Source organism: Polypterus senegalus, chromosome 8 (assembly GCF_016835505.1).
Source record: "Polypterus senegalus isolate Bchr_013 chromosome 8, ASM1683550v1, whole genome shotgun sequence".
In the NCBI taxonomy this organism is placed as follows: Eukaryota; Metazoa; Chordata; class Cladistia; order Polypteriformes; family Polypteridae; genus Polypterus; species Polypterus senegalus.
The window spans coordinates 113,621,781-113,634,714 of record NC_053161.1 but is presented as its reverse complement, the minus strand read 5'-3'; the positions used below and the strand labels follow the sequence as shown (position 1 = coordinate 113,634,714).

Genomic DNA, 12,934 nt, shown 5'->3' with positions numbered 1-12,934 from the left:
CAGCCTTTTATTTAATCCACGGGTTCTCCGCTGTTTCATTGTTCATTTATTACGATTTTTATAGTTATTGTGTAGGTTTTATTTAATCCACGGGTTCTCTTCTGTGTTCACTGCGTGTGTCTTCTTTCGCTTACGAGCTTGCCAAGGAAGCAGCTTTCTCAGCTTCTGCACTGTTTTAAAACGAACGACATATAAGAAAGTGCTTTTTCCTTGCTTCACCAACGGCAACCTTTTATTTAATTCACGGGTTCTCTTCTATTTTATTGTTCATTTGTTACGATTGTTACAGTTATTGTGTAGGTTTTATTTAATCCACGGGTTCTCTTCTGTGTGTCACTGCGGTGTCTTCTTTCGCTTACGACCTTCGCCAAGGAAGCAGAAACTTACAACCACCAAACTTTGTAACGCACAAGACTTCAGGTCACATCTCTATAAAACAACCTAATTGAAGCAACTATATTTACTGGCAGTGCCTCAGTGACACAGTTTTTATTTCTCGCATCCCCGTTATACCATTTTAATTCAGACGCGTTCAATTTCCAGTAAGGCTCTGCTTCGCAATGACAATTAATAAGTCTCAGGGACAAACACTACAAAAGGTTGGCATTTATTTGAGGCGGATTGCTTTTCACATGGCCAACTGTATGTTGCATGCTCAAGAGTGAGCTCAGCACACAGCTTAGTCATATTACAACCAGAGGGCCGAACTGACAACGTGGTATACAGAGAGATCCTTAACAATTAATTTTGACATATTTTCGCTCAGTCTAAAATGTTTACTTTTTTATTAATAAAAATATTCAGACAGTATTTCACCGCTGCTAAGCAACGGGTATTTTGCTAGTGTATATATATATATATATATATATATATATATATATATATATATATATATATATATATATATATATATATATATATATATATATATATATATATATATATATATATATATATATATATATATATATAATATATATATATATAATATATATTTACACACACACACAAACATATATATACACATACATATACATATACATACATATCTACATATATACTGTCACAGACGGCTGGGGTTCTTACCCGGCCGGGACGCCTAGAAGGTCCGGAAGGTGGCAGTAAAGCTTCCGGTCAGGAGGACACAACCATCCTGGAGCAGGAGAGGACCACGGAGAGGAGGAGAGACTTTCCAACTCGCTGGGACCCGTGGCCACCGCCAGGGGCATCTTAAGCCTCCTAGAACCTGAGGGAACATTACTTCCGCCACACTTGTCAAGATGGCGGAGGAACCTGCCAGGGGACGCCTGGAGTGCTTCCGGGGCAAAGGGCAGCACTTCCGCCACACCAGGAAGTGCTGCCGGAAGATTGTCATCAGCCACCTGGAGCACATCGGGCAGGAATAAAAGGCGCCGCCTCCCAGCAATCGGAGAGCTAGAGTCGGGAGAGGGAGCAGGACGAAGCTCCCAGGAGGAGATTGGCGGCCAAGGACTGAGAGAAAGAAAGTTCATTTTGGGTGATTATTGCTTTGTGCATTGTGTGGTGTTTGGGACTGTGTTTATTAATGAAAAATAAACGTGTGATTTTTATAAAGATGTGGTCTCCGACTGGTGGTGTCCGGGCAAGTCTCACAATACACACACAGCTATTTCGTATCAGTGCAATATGCTGTTTGTTAAAACGGATGACACCCGCTCTTACGTGCAAGTCTGCGTGGATATTATGAACTATCGTATTTGTTCAAGTTCTATTTAAATTTTAAATAGAAGGAATTTTTATTTAGTCGACAGAAATATCTTTGGTAGGAATGGTAAAAACAGACAGGAATATTATTCCTGAATAAATCAACTCAAACCTTAAACAACTTATAATATTTTGCTCTCCATAAAAATATATCCTGTCTAAATTATACAAGTTAGAAATAAAGTAAACGTTAAAAGAACAAACATTCAAATTTCTTTACTCTTATGTAATTTTATATTTTATAAAAAATAAACTTAGATTTTAAATATCCCAAAAGATTTTGCTCTCCATAAAAATATATCCTGTCAAAATTATACAAATTCAAATATGAACATGCTGCATAACAAAACCTGGAAATATAAATAAAATGTGTTCCTTTCAGCAATAACAAATCAAATCATTCAGTTGTCTTTGCTCATATGTCATTTTAGAGCTGGATGCCTGGCATCTTTTTTTGGCCACAGGTTCGTTTCTGTTTGCTGTGAGGTTCTGTGTTGTGGAGATTCTAAGGATGGATTGCAGGTGCTCATCAGTGAGGCGACTCCTGTGTGCTGTTTTGTTAGTCTTTATCACTGAGAAGAGCTTCTCACACAGATATGTGCTACCAAACATGCACAAGGTTCGAGCCGCATGTAGACGGACTTTTTTTGTTCTTCAAAGTCACCAAAGCGCTGTGCAAACTCAGTGCGCTCAGTTTATCAGCAAAGTGCGTATTTGGGAACACCGTAGTGACGACTTGGTTTAACATTACTTGCCAACAGGGAAAGAGGGGAAAGTGGTTGTGTCTCCCATAAAAGCAGCCTCAATTGAAATCACTTTGTGATTGTGCACGGGTAAAAACGTCCGCTGAAGTGTCAGATTCTTATTTAATTCTTCTGCTTTCTGTATCTTCTGCATTGCATTCAGGTCTTTCAGGTTACCCTGATGTTTTGTTTTATAGTGCCGTCTTAGATTAAATTCTGTAATTACAGCCACATTAGCTCCACAAATGAGACACACGGGTTCAGTAAACATATACTCAGCCTCCCATCGGTTTTTAAAGGCTCTATTTTCAGAATCAACTTTTCTCTTCAGCATCGTGTGAGCTAGCTTCGCAATAACTTAACTAAAAAAAGGCATCTGAAGAGCTGCATTATGGGATCTGTAGTTTATTGTGTTACCAGCGCTCATATACCCGGGCTTTAATAACAATAATACAGTATATAAAATGATCTCGGGGCGGATATAATTACACCCGGTCGGATGTGGCCCGCTGCCCTTGAGTTTGACACATATGGACTAAATAGAACTTGAAAAGATATATTTTTTCAAATGTGATCGCAATTCAGATAGAGTTGACGCAAGACTACAGCCTGCATGCCTCAATAAGTCATCCTCCCTCGCCTTACTTTTTACCGCTCATCTAATGAATACACTGAGTATGGCTTTACCAAAACAATCACTGATGGCTAATAAAGTATCCATTATTCGAGTATGTAGATCGGGATATATATATATATATATATATATATATATCTTACTGCATCAATAAACAGCTCGTCTTCTTCTTTATCTGAGACCTGACACACTGCATGCACGGCTTTTGTTTTTTTTGTTTTTTTTTTTACACTGTCTTCCTTTAGCGGGACATTGACTTTTTCCACTGTGTGCTTTGTTTCCGCAGTAGCTGGATTTATGAATATGCTTATCAGACGCTTCATATTTTTTGCTGCCTTTTCAATTGGAAGCTGTAATGAATGAACCTGCCAAATTTCAGCCTTCCACCCACACGGGAAGTTGGAGAATTAGTGATGAGTGAGTGAGTGAGTGAGGGCTTTGCCTTTTATTAGTATAGATTATATATATATATATATATATATATATATATATAGCAAAATACCTATTGGCAGCGAGAAGTAAAAAGAAAAGGAAACATTTTAATAATAACGTAACATGATTGACAATGTAATTGTTTTGTCATTGTCATGAGTGTTGCTGGTGTGTATATATATATATATATATATATATATATATATATATACTGTATATACAACATAAACATATCTACATATATATATCTACATATATATATATATTAGGGGTGGGACTCGATTAAAAAAATTAATCCAATTAATTAGAGGCTGTGTAAGAATTAATCTTGATTAATCGTATGTAATCGCACACGTAAATTTGCCCCAAATCGAAATGTTTTTTTTTTTTAATTTAAAACGGTTTTAGTGGGCTTACAGAATCAAATAATAGACATGGACATGAATATTGTAAACTGAAGCTGTTTTAATTTCTGAAAAAAAAAAAGCTTTTAAACTGCATTTGAATTCAAAACAGAAACAAAAATATCATCCCTGGTTAAAATTGGGCAGACTTAAAAATAAAGTGGTAGTTTAAGTACTTTAAGTACATTTTCAGAATAGTATTGTCTTTAAATAATAATAACCAAAATTTCAACATAAAGTGCAGTTTTCTTCTTAAAAAAATAAGTCAGAAACATAAAAGGTAATTTGACCAGCTTACTCTTTAAACTCTGAGTAACATTAGCCAAAATTATTTTGTACATTAGGCTAAAACAGTGTGATCATTGAACATTTTGTAATTAGATGTATTTAGAATTACTAACGGTCACGGAAGTCCAATGATCCCCAGTAAGAGCCACAAAGTCCGCTTGTAATGCATCTAATTTTGCTTGCTTTTCAGTGTGCACAAAACCATGCTTTTATCAAGGCTTCGCTGGGTAGTCGAAATGATCAGTCGTAGGAACGCGCTTTATTCCGACTCTAACATTTTTGTAGCTGTGATGTGTGCATCAGTGTAATGGATGTACCAGGAAATCATGCATTGACAAAAGTTCCCGCTTGCTTGGAATTGAAAGTGTGATTAAATGCGCTATTTTTAACGCTGCTATGGAGTACATGCATCGAAGCTTCTCAGCTGTGCTTGTGCTAAGAAAGGGAAAATTTTTAAAATAACGTAACATGATTCTGCGTTAACCTAATATTTTTTCATACGTCCCAAACCAAGGAGATGCTAAGGTAAAATGAATCGGTAGCGCGTGACATAGTCAGTACACCCTCTCGAATCGAACCTCAATGTCGGCGTTAGAGGCTTAAGACTCTACAATTAGCCAGCGTGTGGCTTGTCTATGCTAAAGTATGTATTGTAGATCGGGTATATATATATATATATATATATATATATATATATATATATATATATATATACCCGTACGCAGTGGAGAAGTAGAAGTTATGAAAAAGAAAAGGGAACATTTTAAAAATAACGTAACATGATTGTCAATATACAGTAATTGTTTTGTGAGTGTTATTGAATGTTGCTGTCATCAAGGATTTGATTATCATTATTTCTTTCAATCAGGCTCGTATTTGTAGGATGTGTTCAAGTTACATTCCGTGTTTGTCAATCGTTGTAAAGATAAGAGGTTTCATTCATCGATTAGTTCCTTACTGCATCAATAAACAGCTCGCCTTCCTTTTTATCTGTGATGTGACAAACTGCATGCACGGGTTTTTTACACTGTCTTCCTTTAGCAGGACATTCACTTTTTCCACCGTGTGCTTTGTTTCCTCAGTAGCTGCACTTATGAATATGATTGTATGTATAAGACGCTTCATATTTTTTTTACACACACACATAAACATATATATATACATATCTATACATATACACATATATACATACATATATATCTACATATATACACACACATATATACACACAAATACATATATATATATATATACATACATACACACACACATATATAAACATATATATACATATACATACATATCTACATATCTACACACACAGCTATTTCAGTATCATTGCAATACGCTGTTTGTTAAAACGGTTGACTCCGCTCTTACGTGCAATAACAAATCAAATCATTCAGTTGTCTTTGCTCATATGTCATTTTAGAGCTGGACGCCTGGCATCTTTTTTTGGCCACAAGTTCGTTTCTGTTTGCTGTGAGGTTCTGTGTTGTGGAGATTCTCAGGATGGATTGCAGGTGCTCATCAGTGAGGCGACTCCTGTGTGCTGTTTTGTTAGTCTTTATCACTGAGAAGAGCTTCTCACACAGATATGTGCTACCAAACATGCACAAGGTTCGAGTGCATGTAGACGGACTTTTTGTTCTTCAAAGTCACCAAAGCGCGGCAAACTCAGTGCGCAATAACTCTAGCTTTGCAATAACTTGCAGCATCATAAGGTAGACTTGATTAACGCTGTAAGTGTTCGGCAAGGCAGCTGAAGCGCTGCATTATGGGATCTGTAGTTTATTGTGTTACCAGCGCTTCATATACCCGGGCCATTAATAACAATAATACAGTATATAAAATGATCTCGCGGGCCGGATATAATTACACGCCGGCCGGATGTGGCCTGCGGCCCTTGAGTTTGACACATATGGACTAAATAGAACTTGAAAAGATATATTTTTTCAAATGTGATCGCGCAATTCAGATAGAGTTGACGCAAGACTACAGCCTGCATGCCTCAATGAGTCATCCTCCCTCGCTCTTACTTTTTACCGCTCATCTAATGAATACACTGAGTATGGCTTTACCAAAACAATCATTGATGGCTAATAAAGTATCCATTATTCGAGTATGTAGAGCGGGATATATATATATATACATATATATATACCCGCGTATCGCAGCGGAGAAGTAGTGTGTTAAAAAGGTAGAAAAAGAAAAGGGAACATTTTAAAAATAACGTAACATGACTGTCAATATACAGTATTTGTTTTGTGAGTGTTACTGAGTGTTGCTGTCATCAAGGATTTGATTATCATTATTTCTTTCAATCAGGTTCGTATTTGTAGGATGTGTTGTGTTCAAGTTACATTCCGTGTTTGTCAATCGCTGTAAAGATGACAGGTTTCATTCATCGATTCGTTTCTTACTGCATCAATAAACAGCTCGTCTTCTTCTTTATCTGAGACCTGACACACTGCATGCACGGGTTTTTTACACTGTCTTCCTTTAGCGGGACATTGACTTTTTCCACCGTGTGCTTTGTTTCCGCAGTAGCTGGATTTATGAATATGCTTGTATGTATCAGACGCTTCATATTTTTGCTGCCTTTTCAATTGTGTAATTCAGTTTTGTTCAGCTTTTGGAACTGTTGCTTTTATCTGTGCACTGCGCCAGTTCACGGAGCCACTCGTGTACATGCATCGAAGGTTCCCAGCTGTGCTGGTGCCATCTCCTGCTATGTCCATGGCTGTATTTAATGTTACCTTAGTCCTGGCACTTAAAACTTTCTCTCGCAGTTTCGCTGAGTTTGTGTCAAACACCACCCTGACCATCTCATCTTCCTCTCCATAAGCACAGTCCTTCACCCGTGAATATTTACCCGTGGCAGTTTGCTATTGGATTGCCGCTGACGGACGGCCTTATATGGGCAGGCACTAAATTACAAACGCCAGCGCAGCCTGTCTATGAACTTAATTTAAAGTGTAGGTTTACATCGTGCTTTGTTTCCAAGTAGCAGAACTCATGAATATGGTTGTATATGTCACTCGCCGCTTCTTATTGTTTCGCTGCCTTCTCAATTATATAATGCATGTTTTCTTGAGCGCTTTTTGAGGTCTTCCTGGTTTTCTATGTACTGCGTGATTACGGGAGGCGTGATGATGTCACACGAAACTCCGCCCCGGCGTTGAAGCTCATCTCCATTACAGTAAATGGAGAAAACTGCTTCCAGTTATGACCATTACGCGTAGAATTTCGATATAAAACCTGCCCAACTTTTGTAAGGAAGCTGTAAGGAATGAACCTGCCAAATTTCAGCCTTCCACCCACACGGGAAGTTGGAGAGTCAGTGAGTGAGTCAGTGAGTGAGTCAGTGAGTGAGTCAGTGAGTGAGTCAGTGAGGACTTTGCCTTTTATTAGTATATATATATATATATATATATATATATATATATATATATATATATATATATATATATATATATATATATATATATATATATATATATATATATATATATATAAATAAAACAGTAAAAGTGTAAGTTTAAAAAGTATTTGTGTGTTAATTTCAAAGCCAAAAAGAACGAAAACATATAACGCAACATGAAACAATTTTCTTTCAATTTATTGCATTTTACTATGCTTAATTACTCGCTGTAATGTAAAATAGTTCTATTATGCATTCCCCATACGCAAGCGCCAGATCCGCAAAGTGGCGGGTGCTATGGGGGTTGGCAAGCAGGGGCAGAGCCACCTAGTACTAACTTACAAAATCTTTACTTAATATATATTATGGACCATCCTTGATGTGGGTCATGAGTGAAAATCATTTCAGCTTACTTGTCATGTATTTACATTTTGTTGACCACTCATCGCTTCATACAGTAGTAGTTTTTTTCTCTGCACTTTACATTCCTGAGCAGAAAGTTGTTGACAAACCAGAAACTGTAGCTCCCAATCTCTGTGTAAGGCCGGAGTTATACTTCACGTGACGCGACGCATGCTGCAGCGGACGCCCCTGCTACGCAAGCGTTATAGTGTTCATACTTGCGCGCGTACTTAATGTAAATTTGTTTTGAATTGCCTAGAACACCTATTAAATTCTGATGACACCTTACCGCAATATCTCTGAAAAGGATGTTTATTGATTAAATCCATCAATCCAGGGATGTGTCCATTCCAGGAAGCATTTTGCACGAGTGAGAAACAGTCCCTTGACAAGGCCTCAGCTCATCGCAAGGTGACTACAAATCACACACACACACTAGCGTCATTTTAGCGGCACCAAATCCCCAAATCTGGATATCTTGGGAAGGAAACCGGAGCACAGTGTGGAATACAAGCAGGAAATACCAGCAACATAACTCCCTGCGAGACAGCAGTACTATCGCTCCGCCACCGTGATACCCCCATGTGTGTATTTATTAACAGTATTCATTATTTAACCGAAATTATATGTAAAATGTAACATACACACTTTAATGCATTTCATCATGAAAGTGATATCAAGTATAAATCTAAAGATTCTAAATGTGCAGAGAGTTGGAATATCATACATTTAATTTGTTCTGTGTGGCGATCTATTGCTGCTTTCCGCTGCTGAAGCAAAATGCCGACATACAGATGCATTCGTGGTGCTTTTATATTCAAGCGTTGCATATTCCCGATCGTAATGACACGATACATTTTAAAAGTCTCACATACCATCTTTTGTGCCGTCTATTTTTTATTTTTTTACTTTACCTGCTGTCAGGTCCAAGAAGCTCGTAGTGATGACGTTTACGATGGTCTGCTTTAATGATAAAGTAAACTACGAGGTTAAAGTGGACACTTTAATCACAAAATACACATTTTCACCGTGTCCTTTATTTTTTTCTCCGTGGCTCAAATATAACGCTATACATTATGTTGCTGCTGTTAAGTTGCAAAAATTAAAAAATAAGACATATATAAATGACACAATATATTTTAAAATTCTCACATACCATCTTTTGTGCCGTCTATTTTTTTTGCAACTTCACATCGGCAACATAATGTATAGCACTGTATTTGAGCCACTGAGAAAAAAATAAGACACGGTGAAAACATGTATGTGATTAAAGTGGAAATGTCGGCTTTAATCTCGAAATGTCCAATTTAACCTCGTAGTTTACTTTATTATTAAAGCAGACCATCGTAAGCATCATCCCAGTTTTTAATCGCTACGAGCTTCTTGGACCTGACAGCAGGTAATGTAAAAAAATAGACGGCACAAAAGATGGTATGTGAGACTTTTAAAATGTATTGTGTCATTATGATCAGGAATATGAGACGCTTGAATATAAAAGCACCACGAATGCATCTGTATGTCGGCATTTTGCTTCACCACTTTGAACCATTCATCAAACAGCAAAGCGCGCACATCGATCCCCGAAGGATCTCCATAGAGGCTTGCCGTCACATGTAGATAGTAAACAGAGACTCTGACGTCACATTCCGACTTTTAGCACACTGCGCCGACTTTTGCTGGTACTGCAACTCGCGCACGCGTCACGTTAATTTCTAAGGACCTGCTCAGAGGACGCGTGAAATGAACGCTGGGAACGCGTGGCAGCCATGATGCGGGCGCGTACGCGTTCTGAGCGTGAAGTATAAATCGGCCCTAAGAGATAAAGGGTAATTGTAGGAGTTATAGTTTGTTGAAAAACTAAATTTGCTGATGTGTCTAATATTTTATGTTTAAAATGTATTTATCTATTTTTACTTTTCTTTTAATGTAAGTGGGTGCCGGAAAGTTTTGTAATAATCTCCCCCCCCATATATTCTAAAACACACTCATGATAGAGTTGATTAATCAGACTGTTTTTGTTTTTAATATTTTAACACAACAGACTATGGTCTGATGGCTTTCAAGTATAATTCAAAGCTTTGACATTACATACTCTGTCCTCCTCTCCGTATCACTCATAATTTGAGATGCTGTTTCTATAATTTTTGCTACTATTCTTACTCCAATAGCATACTCAAACACTATTCCTGCTTTTGTTTAGTGCCCATTTAGTTTTAGGTGACTCTTAAGCTTTGTCATTGCAAAACTGACCCTTTTAAAATGTATTTTGTACTTTGCTTTGAGCAAGTGTAAATTAAATACCAGATCAAATTTACCAGTAAATATTTAAGTGCTTATGGTTTGCTTGAAAATCACTTTAAAAGTTTTACACTGCAGTTTTTTCAGAAATGTGACAACTACCTCATAAAAATGCACCTCTTCTTAAAGCATTTTAGGACTTCCTAGAATTTTTGTGCCTTTCCTATCTTCATAGATTTAGTTTTATTGACCCAATCAACCTTTAATCGTCTACGCTTTTTTTTGGGTGACTTAATTTAATTTAGCTTTAGGATTAACTCTATTACCCTTTGGTGCTATGCTTTAAAATGGTATAATTGTGGTCATATGTGAACTTAGTAATTCCTGCTAATCAAATTTATTTTAGATCTTTTGATTTTGTGTTCCATGCATGGTGTTTGCATGTTTCCCCATGTCCTTGTGTGTTTTTTTTGCTACTCTGGTTTCCTTCCACAGTCCAAAGACATGCAGGTTAGTTGAACTGCATTGCTAAATTTGACCTAGGGTGTATGGTCAGGTGTTCCTGTCATTCACCCAGTAACTGCCGAGTTAGGTTCCAGCTGTCCCTTGACTCTGCTCAGGATAAGTGGGTTATACAAATGGATGCTGTGGAATAGATAAATTAGATATAGATATATTTGTGTCGGTCTGAATAGTGATAATGAACCTCTTAGCGATGGTCACAATATGATGTGGATATTGAGCTGTTCCATCTGTAAAACGCACAGAGTTCCCTTAACCCAACTTTTTTATATGATCTATGGACAGTATGCTTTTTCAGTCGCATCGAACAATACCAATAGCTATTTATCACTACACCTAAAGAGTTTATTGGCTTTGACTAGTGAATGGTGAAATGGGTTTTGGGGGTTTGATATGGTGTGATGTGCTGAGGAGAATTAGTAATACAAACTTGTTCTTTTTGCAGCCAATCATTGTCCTCAAGTACAGGGTGGTCCAGATCTGATTATGCAGATCCAGATCGTCTGGATGACTTTGATTTATGTGGGGATGATTCCAGTTTGGCGTGAAGGCAATTCTTCATGTTGTCAGTTCACACACTTCTCGATGGTCTGGGATTTTTTCGGGCGATTTTCTATGTAATAAACTTATTAAGTTATAGAGTAATGAAAATTGTATAATTAGATCTGGACCACCCTATAGTTCTGATTTGGTGTTTTCCTGTCCTTAAACACCTTCCTGAGATTGTATACATAGGTTTGTAGTGTATCAAAGTTCTCATAAAGAGTACTGCTGCTACTACTACTGGAAATTACATTTAGTAACACGAATATGTAAGTGAAGCAATTGCAAAGTTTACAAATTGCACAGCTGGAGGCAATGGAGCTATAGTTTTATTGCCTTGTTTGCTTTTTACTGCAAAATGTTAATTAGATGTATTAAATTAAGATTGAAAGACTGAAATTGGTTTTGAAAAGTTACCTTTTCTGTTGTATGTTGTTTTAATATGGATTAAGTGTATTTTGCTTTTAAAATAAATTAGTGGAATTTTATATTGTTTATTTAGAGCATGAGTGAGACACGAAGAGAGGAAGATGTTCCTTCATACTTGCAAGATGAGCCAAGTGAAGGTAATAAACCTTTATGCTATTTTTTTAAGTTAATTAAGGAGTTATGTAACTTTGTATAGAATGTATACATTGTGCATACTACCTGCAACAAACCTATTTTGCATGTGCCAAATACTTAAATTATTGCTGCTTGCGTTTTGCCGCCACTATATCACAAATAGGACACTTTTGATGCACTGCAGCTCAAGAAAGCCTTACCAGTAAACGTAGGTTATGGAATGCCTGTTGAATACTGTTGTGAATAATAGCTCATGAATAAAATTAAGGAAACACTACAAAGATGTGATTGGTTCAAAGGCTTTTATTGTCTCTTAAGACCCCATAACAGGAAAAGGGAATATATTGTATAGATGCTTGAATCATATCCTTACAAAACTTGCATTGTACATTCCTGGACTCTTCCTAAAGCTGGGGTTTTAAAATCTATTTTACTGCTGGCCAATTTAAAAAAAAAAACTCTCCTTGCTCAACTCATTTGTTTACTTGGCCTTACATCTGTCTTGAAACTGTCTTTCTCTATCAGATTTTTTTTTCTTTGACATTGCAGCAAGTTTGAGACGATTCCAGTGACCATGGAACCGAAATTGGTATCGAATGGAAAAAAATGTCACCTTCAGGCCCTGCTCTAGTATTTCTGGTATCCCAAGCGATGCTGTAAATGCCTACTGTCCCGTCCTTTTCCCCCATACCATAACATTTTATACATCTGCTTCAATCAATCAATCAACATTTATTTATATAGCACATATTCATACAAAAAAAATGTAGCTCAAAGTGCTTTACAAAATGAATAGAAAAATAGAAGACACAATAAAAAATAAACATAAGTCAACATTAATTAACATAGAATAAGAGTAAGGTCCGATGGCCAGGGTGGACAGAAAAACAAAAAAACTCCAAAAGCTGGAGAAAAAAATAAAATCTGTAGGGGTTCCAGACCAAGAGACCGCCCAGTCCCCTCTGGGCATAAACTTACTTGCTTACTGCTGAGCTGG

The 12,934-nt window shown here is 37.0% G+C and overlaps 1 protein-coding gene across 1 annotated transcript in view; it reads left to right on the top strand.

The window, feature by feature from the left end:
* The window catches only part of tmem263 (transmembrane protein 263), a 54,938-nt gene that overhangs the window by 17,149 nt on the left and 24,855 nt on the right, over positions 1-12,934 (top strand). The window contains exon 2 of the mRNA XM_039761630.1: positions 11,876-11,939. Within this exon, the coding sequence (XP_039617564.1) occupies positions 11,876-11,939 (64 nt within the window). The remainder of the gene's footprint in view (positions 1-11,875; positions 11,940-12,934) is intronic.